General features: G+C 36.5%; 2 protein-coding genes across 5 annotated transcripts; one reads left to right on the forward strand and one right to left on the reverse strand.

Annotated features, from left to right (window-relative positions):
- Positions 1–164: 164 nt before the first annotated feature.
- On the forward strand, positions 165–11,656 carry LOC112569499 (testis-expressed protein 47-like). Of its 4 annotated transcripts, none has more exons than XM_025247332.1 (9): positions 165–313; positions 4,826–4,938; positions 6,449–6,521; positions 7,231–7,334; positions 8,629–8,742; positions 9,348–9,497; positions 10,241–10,304; positions 10,615–10,716; positions 11,149–11,656. In XM_025247332.1, exons 2-9 carry the CDS (start codon positions 4,840–4,842, stop codon positions 11,190–11,192), a joined length of 750 nt encoding a protein of 249 aa, XP_025103117.1. In that variant the 5' UTR covers positions 165–313; positions 4,826–4,839; the 3' UTR covers positions 11,193–11,656. The 4 variants fall into 4 exon arrangements, with proteins under 4 accessions (XP_025103117.1, XP_025103109.1, XP_025103101.1 ...); XM_025247324.1 differs by lacking the exon at positions 165–313 and adding an exon at positions 395–413; XM_025247316.1 differs by lacking the exon at positions 165–313 and adding an exon at positions 1,111–1,165.
- Positions 1,963–4,688, reverse strand: LOC112569472 (G patch domain and ankyrin repeat-containing protein 1 homolog). The gene is made up of 2 exons (XM_025247274.1): positions 4,565–4,688; positions 1,963–4,110 (listed from the first exon to the last, which is right to left on the reverse strand). The coding sequence occupies exon 2, from the start codon at positions 4,084–4,086 to the stop codon at positions 2,848–2,850; it is 1,239 nt and encodes a 412-aa protein (XP_025103059.1). The 5' UTR covers positions 4,087–4,110; positions 4,565–4,688; the 3' UTR covers positions 1,963–2,847.
- Positions 11,657–14,513: the final 2,857 nt, after the last annotated feature.

The following is a 14,513-nucleotide window of genomic DNA, read 5'->3' on the forward strand; positions in this document are numbered from 1 at the left end:
CCTGTTGAAACTTGGTAAACTCAGAATGTAAATTTTGAAATACATGTACATGTTTGTCAGACGATCGACCACAGAATGTTGCTGCCAATTTCACCTTTACTTTTAGAGATCATTTATTAAGTTATTTATCAAAATAGTTTCGTTCTTTTTATGATCAACAGTCTCCACAATAAACTATGATTCCACAAACCTGTAACAATTCACAAAACGGTCTTACAGTGGATGCCTTCTCATTGAAATACCCTGGCAATGAAACAGTTGACATGCTGGTAAAGAAGGAAGGGAAACTGATTCAACAGACATACTCCTTCAGGTCAGCTTTACTTAAGTCAAAACAATAATTAAAGCCAAACAACAGAAAAGATGGCTCGGACACCATTCCAGCTACATCGATTTGTCGACTCACTTTATGGGTTAGAGAGAGAACAGATGATCATCTCCTCCACTTTCGAGCAACTGTTGTATGGTCAATCTGATTTTCCGTCAGGCCAAGCGGTCTTGTGTATATTTTTGTGTGGGAACAGTGACATATGATGTGGTCATTTAAAGCGCAGAAGTCTGCGAAGAGCTCCCGTTTTGATTGCAGGTGCCAACGCCATGTCTTCCCATGATAAGTTCCTTGTTTGTGTTATCATCTCCCACTTTGGCATTTAGGTCTCCCTTAATGATCTTCAGGTCTCTTTTTGATGTGCGGTCAAGCAGAGACTGCAGGGAACTGTAGAAGTCTTCTTTTTCCTCTTCATCTACTGCATGGTATTGGATGATAGTGATCTTCCTTCCTTTAGCATTGAATCTTGTTGACATGAGCCGTGCCAAGACTGGTTCCCAGGCCATCAGTGCCTTTGTTGACATCAGTAGTGCTACTCCTTGGTTATGATCGTGGTCCAGGTCTTTGTGGCTCAAGTAAATAATGGTTTCTCCTGATGTTAGTCTGGTCTGGCCTCTTCTTTCCCATCTGGTTTTGCATAACCCATTTTTTTTTTTATATGAGTGGGTCGTTAGTCCAAAGCAAAACCCCCAACCTAGAGGGCCAGGGTGCAAATTTTAGTGTGGCCTCTCCATTGACAGACCTGTTCAGCTTGGTTAGATCTGCCAGGAGCACAAGGCTCCTGCCAACTTAGCTCTATGGATCGACAAGGCACACAAGCCACCACACCTCTACAAAGTAAGTTGCCAACTGGTGAAGGCTATCACAGCTTTACCCAATAAATTTCTTCACACTTTGTGATTGTCATTTGCTACATTAAAGTGTTCCATTTGGATTCACACACCACATACTCAAGAGTCAATTTATAAAATGTGACAAAGCCACATTTTCAGGCAAATATAATACTTTATATATTTAGAGTTTGTGTTTGATGTACTTTAAAATTTTATAAAATCCTAGATTGGAGTGTCAGTATATAAGCTCATTTTTACAACACAGTGTATGAAAGGGCTAAAATAATTTTCCAAATCCTTAAAAGTGAGTGAAACTAATGGCCTCTACAAAAAACTCTTGTACTTATTAATACCCTTTGCATCTGTTCATGTCCAGGGTGCACAAACTGATAAGCACGGGCTAGTTGAGAAGAAAATAATACACATCCAACCATACTTAGGCTGTCACTCAGCATTTTGAATACTCTGTGAAAGCTTGTAGCTTTGAACATTGATATGCAGAAGAACAGTTTTTCAAAAGAAATCACCAAGAATTATGAAAAAAATAGGCGATGCTCAAGTTCCATGCAATACACCAATAATTGCACCCTCAGTCCCAAACACTCCAACAAATCAGATTATCAAAATCGAATTTGTTGTTCCAACTAATTGTGAAGATTGTAAATTATAAGCATTGTATTTTTGGTTTGCAATATGAACACCTTTTTCTATAGAACAAGAGAACAGAGTAGTGCTTCAATATGTGTTGCCAGATCACCTAATACAGCACACCTGGTGAAAAATAACACTAATACACAGTTGTAAGTTGTTGTACCTTTATTGTGGTGATCGCTTGCTTTTTCTACTACAGCAACCGCCAAACCAAACCTTTTGCCTCTGTTTTAGTCCTCTACCAACTGCTGGTTGAGGTTGTGATAGTTGCTCTTCTCTCTTTCACAGCTACTTTCTTTAACAAACCTTTCTCTTCTAAAGTTTCCATTCTTATTTTCATCATTCACAGGAATTCAGACAATGAAACTTTATGTCTTTCACATTCATTTGTCCCCACAGCTAGAGTCTAAGCAAGCCTCTACTACATATGCAGTCTCCAGTAGCTATTAATTCTGACAAGCTCAATCATAATGTAGTATGGTGTTCACTTAAACCATTTAAAACAAAATTATAATGCTGGAATTAATATATACTGTCAGTATTTGAGTGAACAGATGTCATCAGAATTAAAGCTTTTCATAATATTTAATAGGTTCCTCCAGGAACACCAGAGGCCGTGGACATCAGACTATACAGGACTGTTGCTGCTTTATAGTTGACTGCCAGTTTCATATTGAAAGATGGTCTCCAAGAGTAACCAAGATGGGCACCACCATCAATGTTGAATGACATGGCGGTCGCTGACATTTATCAAAAGTCTACATCAGTAAATTAATAACTACACTACCATTTAAATATCTAAAGCATTATACTTTAATAATCTACACAAACCCCCCCTCCCCCAACAATATTCAACAAACACTTTACTCACAGAGGATAAGTCTGTCAGCCAATTTACAATATAGTAATATTATAACTATACAATGCATTTATAGACAGGTGTAGAAACACATTTTAGATTAGGCATTATGTACCTTCATGAACACACACATACTACACACAGCACATGAATTATTCAATGCCCGTCTTTATCTTTCAAGTAAGAGCCCTCCTCATTTCCATCTCCCACAATCTCTCCTTTCTCTCTTTCCTTCTCTGTTCTTTTCTAGAAAGTGTTCTCACATTTGGTTTCCTCTGACTGCTTTTCTGAATACTGTGAACACTATGGACAGCTGATGTATCATACGGTTGAAAATGAGTTATCTTACTTTCGCCATTTTTGTTTCCAAGACCTTTTCTATCCCTCTTTAGGCATGTTTTCACAGGATATTTCTGACCCTGTCCATAAGGTCCTAATCCTCTGTTATCCTCCCAACCACTCTTCAACAACATACGATAGCCTACATTTGATGGAGGAATCAAAAATGCATGGTCTCTTGGTTTGAGACCTACATTAAAAAGATGTACAGTGGATGTCAAATGAGTCTTTTTATTATCACATTGTATCTGGCACACATCACAGTAAAATTTTACATTTGGCAAGACTGGTGTGTTGATATGGGGCTGGAGTGTGCCATCTCTTCTTTCCCTTTGAATCTTCTCGATGAAATGTACTACAGAACTATGACCCCGGCTTTGTGCCAACTGCACTGCTGTTTGCCCAGCATTGTTGGTCTGAGATAAATCAGCTCCTGAGTCAACAAGACATTTCAGCACTTCTGAGTGGCCTTCAAATGCAGCACACATTGCTGCTGTCCACCCAAACATGTCTGAGACATTTATATTAATCCCGAGGCTAATCAGATTCTGAATCGGCTCCACCTCACCATTCTGAGAACACCAAAGAAACTTTGCCTCTTTCTGAGTAAGAAGTTGTAGACTGTGATGTTTCTGACAATTTGCAGTCACTTTCATCCAAGGTCTCGGTGACATACTTGTCTGCAATTTGGCTTTGGCATCTTTAGATGAAGTCTTGCCTACTTCTATAATTCCAGTAGCACATAATTTCATAGCTTTATTATTGTCACAATCATTTTTGACATATTTTGATCGTTCATTTTTAGATTTTTTAAGTCTTTTATCCTCACATTCTTGCTGCCATTGGTTCCCCTGCTGTTCAGTTTCACATGCTTTTGCTGTTTTTAAAGACACTGAGGCAGGTAATGATAGGAGTTCTTCATAGAAGGACCTCGCCTCATCCCCACCAAGTGAAATCTGTTTCACAAGCGCTGGATTCTGCCTCAGTGATCTTTCTCTGTGACCATTTGGGTTATCTTCAGGTTTTACAAATTCTATTAAATGTGCATGCTCTCTGTTTGTTGCAGAAAAGGCCATATTTGTTCATGTCATCTGTACAATCTGAAAAAAAATATGACGCCTTTAGTTATGTCAATTTCTATTTTTTAACTATTGTAAATGTGAACTTGTTTCTGACCCTGACTAATAATTGATAATTGATTTGGACAGCAATTTATAACTCAAACTTCATTTTGAGTTGTTCATGGATATTTTCTCCTGCTCCTAGGAAGCAGTCAAAACTCCGTTCATCGTATATAATTTATTAATGAATCGCTGCAGCTTTCATAGCTGCAATAAATTCATTTATTAATAATATTAATAGCAAGCGGTCACATAAAGATCATTAGCGAAGGCATGTTGATAAAGTTTTAGGACCATTTTCATCTATCATCATTGTAGCAACATATTTAACAAATACATATTATTGTAGTTTGTCAATTGAAAAGCCTTTCTCAGTTTTCGACAAATTCGGTGTCTAATAAGAAACAATGTTTTACAAAACTTAAAAGCTTACATTCATTTAGTTATTGCTCCAGCCACTAGCTTGTTTCGGTGTTCCAACCACGGACATGTAATACTGGTTCGTGCTCCAACCAATCTCGATACGTTTCTTCCTTACTTGCGGAATTTTCATCCTTTTGGCTGATCATAAAAATTAATAATAAATGCAAGATGTAGAAAAATAACCATACATTTCTATAATTAATTCATTTATTCATTACATTTGAAGATTTTTGTTACCGATATTTTACATACTTTAGTTTACGTTGCTTAGGTGATAGCCTCAAAATGGCGAACGAAGAAGGAGCACTCGATGATCCATTGTTTGAATCTGAACGCACGTCCCTTCTTGAAGTTATTGAAGAAAGAAACAGATCTTTAAGTAAGGTAAAAGAAAAATGAAGAAACTTTATATAGATCCAAGTATATCCATAACAATGCACACACAAAATCACGATAAATTCGTTTAAACTAATACACATTATCTCGATCCTTTTTTCTGATTATTCCACAGTTTTAAAATATAATAACTTTAAACAATTTATCAGTGTCGTCAGAATAAACCCCATCACAATGCGTATCAGTCAAATGCATTCGTCTGTGGACGAAAGCTTCTTATTTACACCTCCATTTCTCGATCATACAAATAGTAATTCCTAGTATAATCATATACATGCACCCTTCATGATAAATCCTTTTTGGGTGTGTGTCTGTAAAGCATTTATAAAATGCAGAGGGTTTAAACTAGGTGTAGTAAGATAGATCAGCTTATATAAAACTGGAAAGAAGCCCAGTGTTTTATAACTGAATGCTTGCTTTTTCTTTAAATGTTAAACAGCTGAGCATGTAACAAGAAGTACATCAAAATAGTATGTATATGAGAAGTGCCCGTACACACTTACCGCTTTATGTGACAGGTATTTTGAGATCTAGCCTACACTGTAAGCTGAACATGTACATTTGGTAAAGCAGATTACATTTATCTCTTAAGTCTGATGAGAATTATTGACACTTAGCCAGGTTGGAAATCAGCGAAAAGAAACACATTGACCACACGGTAAGGCTTATCACATCTGCTCTGAAACAAATCTTATCAAGTGCTGAACTGAGGGTTCAAACACATGAAACATGTATATGCATGCATATCCCTACCCCCATCCCTGCTCCAACACACAACAGAGGACGAGGTAGGGTAGGAAAGAGGGGGAAAACACATATATGGTCAAAAAGTGTGTGAGACAGCTTGGACAATCTCAAATTTTATGCAAAGTATAATGAATATTTCAGTAATGTGTAACTGCAGAATTGAGAGAAAAGATCTTATGGTCGCTAAACTCTTTACGATCATTCTGAAGAGACAATTAGTTTACTATTTACACTACATTTACTGTGTGTACCCATTCTGTCAAATAGGGTAAGGCTTATCAGCAGTTCATAAAACCTGTGGTTTTATTGCTACCTTAATGAGTCATTGCTTTTAGTACTGTGAGAATTTAAGTCTGCTGGAATGACATCACTTCAAACTGTAGAGGCAGAAAGCACAAAACAAACTTTAGGAGAAGGGAATGCAGAAGCTGGTGCAGGGGTTAAATACAAAAACAGACAAAAGATCCAGAGCACTAAAGGCCATGAAAAGGTGTTTGACTGGCCCAAGAAAAGCCTTTATGAAGCACATTGGGTTGATTCAGTCAGTGAAACTCAGGTGCGTTGCTGTTTACTTCGAAGCTTTTGATATTTTTGCTTCCAATCTTTCCCATGTTATATAAATTTGATTGAAGCTGAGCTTTCAGCTAGATGAAATCTTTACTTTTTATTCCTCTAAAGTTTCAGTTTCTGAGTGGTCATTTCACTAAGCTATGATTTGATTTTGGTTTTTTAATTTGCTGTCTTGTTGCAGAAAAATCTAATACACCGTGTGTTCTTCATTTCCCGACTTGGAGAGAGTGTCATTAACAGAACAGATGTTGGAAGTCAGTTAAAATTTTGGTATTATTTTGTTCTATGTTCTTCTAGATTTCTACGGTCTTTACCTTATTTTCAAATAAAGAAAATTCAGTGACAGTACACTTTCTCTCATCTTGACCCTGTAGTCTGGAGCACATTAATTTTCTTTATCTGACATTAAGATAATGTATACTATTTCAAAAAATCTTGAAAAATCCATCTTCTCTGATCTGTATACAAATTCAAACAGTCACACCCTCTCCACACATGCATGCACTTTTTCTGGTTTTTTTTTCTTTCCAAATTGTCAGGGTTGAAGGAATAGATGGGCTGATTGGATGACATAAGTGTTTTAAGTATAAAACTTTTATTTCCATTTGCTGTGTACATTTGACTGTATGAGCTGTTTGGGTGGACAAAAGTATTTTTTGTGGGTTTCTTACCCTAAATATTATAGGCTTTCCTATCAGGGGAAGCTGGAGGTATGTCTGTATAAATCTTTATTAATTTTTTTCATTATTGTTCCCAGCTTGGTGGTGACATTAGTAGGAAAATATACAGTCTTGTACTGCTCAAAATTTGACACACTGTTTAACTATTATGACTGGAGGTTTTTATTGATACTGATTATGCTGATAAGATAATTTTGATAATGGTGAATAGTTTGGGACCTTACCACAGTTTATTTTTATCATTTCTGGAAAGTTTTAAATTGCATTAATGTATTTTTTTCAGATTATTATGAACTTTTCATCAAGCGGCTGAAAAATGATTTTCAGACAGAGCCAATAACAGGACTTATGCTCATCTACATGAAGTATGTTGTTCATGTTATGGAGGTCAGTAAGCATTTGCATCATTGCTGTACATATCGATAAGCATGAATTACATGCTTTTATAAAACACACCTTCACGTGCATGCAGATTGTCTCCCTGTGGGTGTGTGTGCTTGCATTCGCATGCACACTTGAGTACAATACAAGTAACTGCCCTTTCTTAGATTCTGATTGAATTTTTACAGGAATTCTTCTTTTGTCTATGGTAAGGTCATAGGGTATGTTTTGTTTGTGTACTTCATTGCTTTACAGCATCTTTATTTTAAGATGTATTAATTCTTTATAATTCTTTACCTATAACTTAACTATCTTAACTAAAAATAAGAATCGACAATGTATGTGACAAGGGCATCATTTAGAATACATCCTGTGAAAGAGGGAGCACAAATATGTGCATTAATTCACTCATCCCTTGACTAGTAACAGTTGACTCACCACTGATACCTGTTAGGCGATGGTGAGCCAGTACTATACGGGAACAACAAGGCAGTTCTTCTTCTGTTCACCTCAGCATTGATCCCTTTCCAAGATAGTTTGAAGAATAGTTTTAGACAGAACCACTTGGCCAGATCAGACCAGACTGTGCTGCTTGACTGGTGCAAGAAGGGGTTTCTGATATCCTTCAAGGGTGGAGACTGTGTACAGTCATGCATGGTTTTATGTACTTGTATGTGATCTGGAGCAGCCTTCTCAGGCACTTTCTCATATTTCTGGCTTTTCTTTTCTGTATTGGAAAGCAGAGTTCATGTTACAAATCTGTACTGCAGGGTTAGGAATTATGAAGAACTTGTACAATCAGTACTTTTAAGCAAACTTACTGATGTTGCTGCACAGTATAAACTTCTCCATTCTGGCCATTGTAGCTGTCATTGTTGCTACCAAGATGGAGCTGTGACTTTGGAATGAGTGACTCCCAAGTACTTAAAGCTATTCACTTCCTCAAACTGTACCTTGTTCATGTAGATCTCTGCTTTGTTCTTGCTGTTGGCCCTAACTTTGGTCTTGTCAGTCTTTGTCTCCATTCCGTATGTATTTGAACTGTCTGAGAAACTTTTTGCAAGAGAGAGAGCAAGAATATATGAGCACTTATGTCCAAGTGGTAGAGCATTCAAGAGTGCACATGCTGAAGAGGAAGATGCATGGCAGTTGGCCCTTTCCATCATAGCTTTAGGAGTTGTTGAGATGCAAGCTCCCCAACCATGAGAAGTGAAATAAATAAATGCATTAACCATTAATCACCATATTTCACTTGTTTCAAACTCATCTGGCATATCATGCTGCTTTTTTGTTCTCACAGTCATCAGCAGACATGATTCTTGAGCTAGCAAAGGAAATGGCTGAAGAAGAAAAGCGACCAAAAGGCCACTTTATGAAGTCTAAGATCCTGATCATCTCTCATGACATAACTGTGGTAACTAGAGGCTATTTAAAAAAATAAAACACTATGAATATAATCTTTCATTATGCCTGCTGGACTCTTCTGGTTTAATGTCACAATCACTGACAAAGACATGTGCAACATTAAGATAAACATGACTAACCCCAAGTTATACATAATAAAAGGTGGATGGTGACAGTCAGGAATTATAATGAGCTTCTATCCCATACAACACTTCAACATAATTTAGCATCTGATGAGTTTTCATTTTTTGGTAAAAGATACTCAATATTTAAAAAAGGCCTGCATCATTTTTGCAAATCGCTCAACGAAAAGGTTGTCAGGCTCAACAATACTAAGAGGTACATACTTGACGAACGCCTATGAGTTGATGGGCTTTTCTTAGTCTTTATTGTGTCATATCTGAGATTTATTCTTAACAAGGTTTTTAATATTTTTAAAAAGGAGATCCAGTGGTCTGTGTTTGTATTTGTGTGTGTGTGTGTGAGAGAGAAATAGTGTGTGTGAATAGTAATAACAATGTACACAAATGCAGATATGCAAATATTTGGAAGTGTACAGATGTGTGTATTTGTGGTTGGCTGCAAACCTTTCTAGGTTTTTTTTTTTTTTTTTAGAGACAATATCAGTCCTGGAATTTCCGCACGTTGGACATTGTGGAACCAGGGATAGAAGCCTATGAGCCAGGAGAAAGTACAGAAAATCTTGTTATAGAACTTCTTACCCAGCTACTGAGATTAGGAAACTTTTTGGCCAAACAACCAAAGGTATATGCATTTTAGTGTCATATTTCTGTTGTATAATTGTTGATAATTAACAGTCATTTACTCAGAATACATTTTTCCTTCTGTCTTTTTTTTTTTAAAGAGAGTATTCTTGAATTTTGTTTATTTTACAGTGGGTCTTTTTGTTTTTGTTTTGGTAACTCTTTAGGTTGATTTTGAATTATTTTTTATAGGCAAAAAAAGCATTATAAACTTGCACCCCTCACTATATTCTGATTAAATTATTTATATTTATTATACCTACATAAATTCTAATTGATAAGGGATAACAGGATACCTAATATAAAATTAAGTAGTATCAAACTCAAATTCTTTGTTTTGCATTTGTGAAAAATAACACTGTCGTAAAGAAAAGTCCCACAATGCCTATAGTTGATTTGCAAATTAAGCTTCTTAATTAATGATTGGTTTTGCTCATTACTTTATTTTTATAATGTGTACACAAGTTTACAATTAAAAAAAGTAATGGAAATCTGGTGCGAATGATTTTGTCACTTTATGGTGATTGTGAGCATTAAGGGGAAGCATGCACAGCCACACAGTGAATTATGACAATATATATATATTATCAGGATCCTGGTAAAGTGATAAATCAACAAATGTTAAGTCTTACAAGTGCTACAGAAACACTTTTGCCAGCAGTGATATTCATGGGGATTGCTAGAGATTGAAAAAGGCCAGCAACTGGCTTTTAATATTACCACCATTTTCTGTCTTCTTGCCAGCTTAACTTAAAGAATGCAATGGATTCTTTGCATGATAAAGTTCCAGAACTTCTTCCACAGCAAGGTTTGTACAAATAGCTGAATTTCACAAAGCATTTGCTTTAGCATTATAATGGAAGTGCTTTGTTGTTCTTTGTTGACATATAGTATGTGCAATTGGTTATTTTAAACTTTAAAGTTAAACATAATGAGAAGGTGGGAAAGTGAGCACTTTCCTAATGGAGCTTCTATGAAGTATATCTTTTTTCATGAAAAAAAACCTAAGTTGTGACCAACTTAATTGTTGTGTTTTGTCTTCACTTACAAAAATGCTTTAAGTATACTTTGGGGCACCTTGTCAACTTTTCATAATGCTACAATGTTATTTTATATAGCTGTGGTACACTTTTTGCTGGAGGAGAATGATCCATGTATGATGACACCAAGTGAATATGTTGAAATGCACACAAGTCCATTTGACATCATTCTTGACAGTGGTATGCATGGATGCTTTTTTCTCTTTATCAGTATCAAACTGACACTTTAATTTTTTCTTCAGAAAAGGTTAACAAAAAGAAACTAAGTACAAAAAGAGGCTTCATTTGTGTGATAGGAAATGGTGTCTAGCTGAAAATTAGCATACTTGTGGGATTGCAGTAAAAGTTGGCATTGATCAAAAAGCTATGCATGTCATTCAGTTAAAAACCTAGAAAAGTGGAACTTTACCAGTTTTCCATTTTTCATGGACCATGGTACATGGCAGCAAGTGGACATAAATTACGTATATATATATATCTATGAATATATGCATGTATGATGCAAGTATGTATTGTGTGTGTGTAAATGAGAGCAAGAATAAAAGAGAGAGCACTAAGTTGTATTCAGAGTAAAAAGACATAATTTTAATCTGGTCAAAATGATATTTTCAGATCTTGTCTGGCCACTCCCCACGAGACTATTTCCATACAACTGAAGAAATTGTTTGCCAGATTCTCACTGCTGTTGGACATTTACTTTGGCCAATCAACAGAATCAATTTATCAATGAAACCAACCCTAACAGAGGCAGATTTGATCATAGTATTCTTCTGAACTTTCAGTGTTTTGGTGCATGATATTTCAATATAGATTAAGAGTAATTTTGCAGTAGAGAGCATTTTACATTTTTGCAATATTTTCCTCCTCCCGTGTGTTTTCTATTCATGTCCCAATATTTATTTTTATAGAAACTTTAAGTATCATTTACCTTTTGTGTGAAGTTTCCTATAAATTTTAAATGACTTTTGATAATTTAGCCAAAAAAAAAAGGGAGGGGCGGTCTATGCCCTTTAACAGATATAAAAAGAACAATCAGATTGACAAATACACCATACTGTGATATAGTTCTTTCTGTTTGTTTTCTGAAACTCATCATAAGTATAAATAATTATAACTACGCTGGCTGCTTTTGGGGCTCCTTTCATGAATGAGTGTTTATGTCTATTGATGTATTGATCATACTAAAAAAAAAATAATTAAAAAAAATAAAGATAGTTGTATTTAGACATCAAATTACATAATACATAAACACACACAGGCGCATATATACCTTCCTTCCTCTCAACCACTTGTTTTCAACATCCATGCACTATCCAGGTCTTAAAGTCTAAGCTACAGGTAACTATCAGCAAGTTCCAGTTAACTGAAGGAGTATATGTACTGTTGGGAGTGATGGTGAATGAATGAATGACTTTTGAATTAGTGGTACATGAAATGAAATTCTATACTAACATTAGCAACTTTAGCAATGGTAGACTCTTTTTCCTTCTCCCTCTTCCAGAGCATATAACCAAGTCCTCCAAGCCAATCCACCCATTACCAAGCTATACTTAACCTGCTTACTTGCATACTCACTGATCCCATAAATCAGTTCCTATAATTTGATGGCAAGCATTTTGCTAATCATTTATTTTGGTCAAGTTGCCTGTTTGCATGTCAGTGCTTTAATTGTCTCTGTGTCACGTGTAGTATGGTAAAAAGCAGTGAAAATTCATATATTATACTTTCTAGTTATTATCAAAGGCTATTTTAATATTAAATATTATCCAGGAGGAACAGACTTTAAATAAAAAGGAGAAAAGTGACAGTAATATGCACAAATTGTGCTACAGTACTATAGCCTTCCTGCAAGTTTATAGAATAATGCAAGGTCTTGGCTTTACTTTCAGGACCTTTAACCTTCTCAATGGTGTTAAGTTTTCTGTAAAATGATCGACCTACAAACTGACATTTCTCCATGAATCTGTACAGTGGCCTATGTTGCCCAAAAGATAAATAAATAATTAGTTGCAGCAAATATTACATTTTTATGAAAGCAAAGCAGCAATTAATGAATGACATGCATTGAAAATTAAAAATTTCCTGCGAATTTAAGTTGATTAGAAGAAAAAGGTCACAATTATATGCCTTTCCCTTCCTCCTTTACGCACTCAAGTGCGCTCCCACACATACACCGCAAGCCATATGTAGAAGGAACAGCTAGCCTTTTCAACTGTCATTTTTCCGAAGTCTTGTCACAGATTATTAGAATGAATTACTGGCGAACGTCAGGCTTACGATTTGTCATAAAAGACCTGTTATGAAACTATGGCCAAGCAACAACGAATCGTTGATCACCGACGTCCTGTTAACTGTCTCTGTTACACACACACAAGTGAGGGAAGGAAAAAAAAAACACCCGATGATCCATTCCTTCTGTTTTGTTGAGTCGGTCAACGTTAAGAAAATTGTCCCCATGGTAACATTCCGGGATCTGTCGACTTCTTTGATAACGAAGGATCGCCTGTCGCAAGCATGATATACTATATATATATATGACTATAATATACATCCGTGCTCCAGCAGGCTGGAGGCTGACTCCATCACAGACGTTATCATGGACGTGCCGTGGCTTTGTACCATCGATAATGTCTGAGAGCAATAGAAATCACACAGTTTATTATTATTATTCATCTAGAGGTTTGACTAGAATCGTGACATCGATCTATACCATATACTGCAAATGAATGCTTTACCGATGCGATTTAACATCATGATGTCTCTTACGCTGTTATATGTTTCACAGTTCTTGCGAATGTCTTATAATTATTACTGTGCGGAGTAAAATGTTCCGATTTTAATTTGCAGTTCTTTTACATGGAGAATCTGTTACTCTTTTGTCTTGCTAACGCGAGGACTTTAAAAAAAAAACACATTTGGTCCTGTTTTCCAGATGCTGGTGGTATAAGTTCAATTCCTATTCAATGAACAATTCTCATGCGGTACAGGTGATGTACAACATATAGCTTTAAAAACACCTGGTTTTGATTGCGTTAAGTGACATTGCTAACTTTTTTTGTGAGGGTGGTTTACCTGTTAAAAAAAAATCCCAACCCCACCTCTCAGCCTGGACTCGTCAGTGTGGTATCGATTTACCAGACTTTCCAGTTCTACCTACTGTTTTTTTTTTCCTCTCTGACGTCAGGAACACCAATTATCTTAAAGGTTCATTGCTGCAATGCCATCGTATCGATTAAGAAGCATTGATCACCTTTCTTTGAAGTATGTTTTACTTTAAATTCTAGTAAATTAGAAAGTATATTTGCTAAGCAGTCAGGAGAAACAATAAAAAGGTGTTTAAAAAAAGGAAACGTTTAAACTGTTCTCCATCAGAACTACGATGAATACGGACCAAACAGCTGCCTTCCCAGGTTCAAGAAGTGACAGCTCTGATGTTGGTGTTTGGCAACGACTAAACTGACAAACTGTTCTGCGGCAATGCTAGTTATTTGAGGTGTATATACATTGATATTTTTCGCCGACTTTTCTGCGTGGGTTTTGAAATTCACTTGCCATCCGTTACCCTGTCAGTACTGAGGAAAGCAGGAGTGTTGACAACAAATTTTCCAGGCGCCGCAGTTAATTATACAGCATCAGACCAAGGTCTAGCAGTCACTGTAGTTGAGACATGGGTTGTTCTTCTAGCTGTGCGTCCCAAATGGCCAGCAGGTCGCCTCAGGAAAACGACAGCACCTACGACCCTCGCCGCCTTCTGTCAGAACTGGTCGAGGTACAGACCGCCCTCATAGCACCGGAAGTGACCGTTCGTCGCCAGGGTACGTCACACTTGTATCCGCGCGTGGGAGTCACGTTCATTGACCTACGATCGCAGGCTGAACGTAACAAGGAACATAGCAAGAGACTTGAGCAAATCGGCACGATATCACATGACTAAACTATGCTTCATCAAATCCTGTTTCCAAGAGTGTGGGTGGTAT

Source organism: Pomacea canaliculata, linkage group LG1 (assembly GCF_003073045.1).
Source record: "Pomacea canaliculata isolate SZHN2017 linkage group LG1, ASM307304v1, whole genome shotgun sequence".
NCBI lineage: Eukaryota > Metazoa > Mollusca > Gastropoda > Architaenioglossa > Ampullariidae > Pomacea > Pomacea canaliculata.

Coding starts and splice junctions, on each gene's coding strand:
- LOC112569472 (XM_025247274.1), bottom strand. CDS start 4,086: ATGGCCTTTTCTGCAACAAACAGAGAGCATGCACATTTAATAGAATTT.
- LOC112569499 (XM_025247310.1), top strand. CDS start 6,059: ATGACATCACTTCAAACTGTAGAGGCAGAAAGCACAAAACAAACTTTA. Junction 6,522..7,230: donor TAACAGAACAGATGTTGGAA/GTCAGTTAAAAT, acceptor TATTTTTTTCAG/ATTATTATGAACTTTTCATC. Junction 7,335..8,628: donor ATGTTGTTCATGTTATGGAG/GTCAGTAAGCAT, acceptor TTGTTCTCACAG/TCATCAGCAGACATGATTCT.